This window comes from Homarus americanus, unplaced genomic scaffold (assembly GCF_018991925.1).
Source record: "Homarus americanus isolate GMGI-L3 unplaced genomic scaffold, GMGI_Hamer_2.0 scaffold50564, whole genome shotgun sequence".
NCBI classification, from domain to species: Eukaryota; Metazoa; Arthropoda; class Malacostraca; order Decapoda; family Nephropidae; genus Homarus; species Homarus americanus.
Genome location: NW_024715014.1, coordinates 5340698 through 5342132, shown reverse-complemented (window position 1 = coordinate 5342132; position 1435 = coordinate 5340698). Strand labels below are relative to the sequence as shown.

Here is a 1435-nt window from a genome sequence, read left to right as displayed (position 1 = left end):
AGTGGTGTTAGTGGTGTTGAGGGAGAGTGGTGTTAGTGGTGTAGTGGTGTTCGTGGTGTTGGGGAAGAGTGGTGTTAGTGGTTGCTGAGGAGGTGGTGTTAGTGGCGCCACTATTTTAATACCGCCTGATACATACAGTATGAGGGTAATTAACAAGTACCGAACCTTTTCGTTTAATTATTTTACAGCCTTGAAATATGAGCCGATCTACAAGTGTTTGTGGGAAGTACAGGAATAATTAAGTGAGGACCGGCAGTAAACACGGGGCCCACCCAGCCGGCAAGAGCAGCAGGAGGAACACGTGTTACCCGGAGATTCATAATATTTGTCACACGCACGGCCGCCCTCCACAAATAGTCAGCCTCCCGTCAGCGTCGCCTGCGTTATGCCGTCAACTGCCTGGCCTGGCCCTCACCCTGCCAGGGCTAGTGAGCAGCTCCTTGTAGGCTCTCTTCACACTGGCACTCCTCCTCGAGTGCGGAGGTGTTTGGAATGCAACAACGTCATGTAAATAGCAGATTTCCTTTATTGAGATCAGGTCACGTTCACAGCTCAATATGGAGGGTGCGTTGCCACCGACTCCGCCTACAGATATGGAGTAGCCACTCACGGCGCCCTGGCGGAAATGGGCGGAGTTTGTCGCTCGGGTGGCTCGCAGTGTGGCTCCGTGGCGGCGAGGAACCAACACAAAACTGGGTGGGCAGTACAAGAAGATCTCAATACCATTGCTGGCCGACAGTTACAGCTAAACCGTAGGGGCAGAGGAACGTCGCGTTCACCCTGTGCCGCCCCCCCAGTGACACTCGGAAGGAGGATTATGGATATTTAACATTATTAATATCATGTGTGTGTGTGATGGATTAAGGCGTGGCGTCGCCCTGGACCGACGCACTGTTGGAGTGACCATGTTAAGTGTCGCCGTGTGGGACGCCCGCTCAGCCATGGCTCGCACTCCGCTCAAACACTCCTTCTCCATCAACTCCATCCTCCCGGAGACAGCACTCGACAATCCCACCGCCATCCCCAGGGGCGTTCCGACGCCCAAGGATGAGTTACTTATGGACGACGTGGAGATGACGACGGCTGAAGATGACGATGAGGAGGAGGTGGACATCGACGTGACGGGCGCCGTGAGTCCCGGGCTGCGTCTGACTCGGGCGGAAGACCACAACGATAAAGACGACAAAGAGGTGAAAAAGGACGACGGCGGAGAGAAGAAAGACGGCGAGGAGAAGAAGAAGCACGAGAAGCCGCCCTTCAGCTACAACGCCCTCATCATGATGGCCATCAGGTCCTCGCCGGAGAAGCGACTAACTCTGAATGGCATCTACGAGTTCATCATGAAGAACTTCCCGTATTACCGGGAGAACAAACAAGGTTGGCAGAACTCTATCCGTCACAACCTGAGTCTTAATAAGTGTTTTGTTAAGGTGCC

General features: G+C 53.9%; 1 protein-coding gene across 1 annotated transcript in view; it reads left to right on the top strand.

Moving 5' to 3' along the window:
• Positions 1–739: 739 nt before the first annotated feature.
• The window catches only part of LOC121854049 (fork head domain transcription factor slp1-like), a 1693-nt gene continuing 997 nt past the window's right edge, over positions 740–1435 (top strand). Inside the window, exon 1 of the mRNA XM_042348440.1 lies at positions 740–1435. This exon is cut by the window's right edge and continues 997 nt beyond it. Coding sequence (XP_042204374.1) covers positions 843–1435 — 593 coding nt within the window. The 5' untranslated portion in view covers positions 740–842.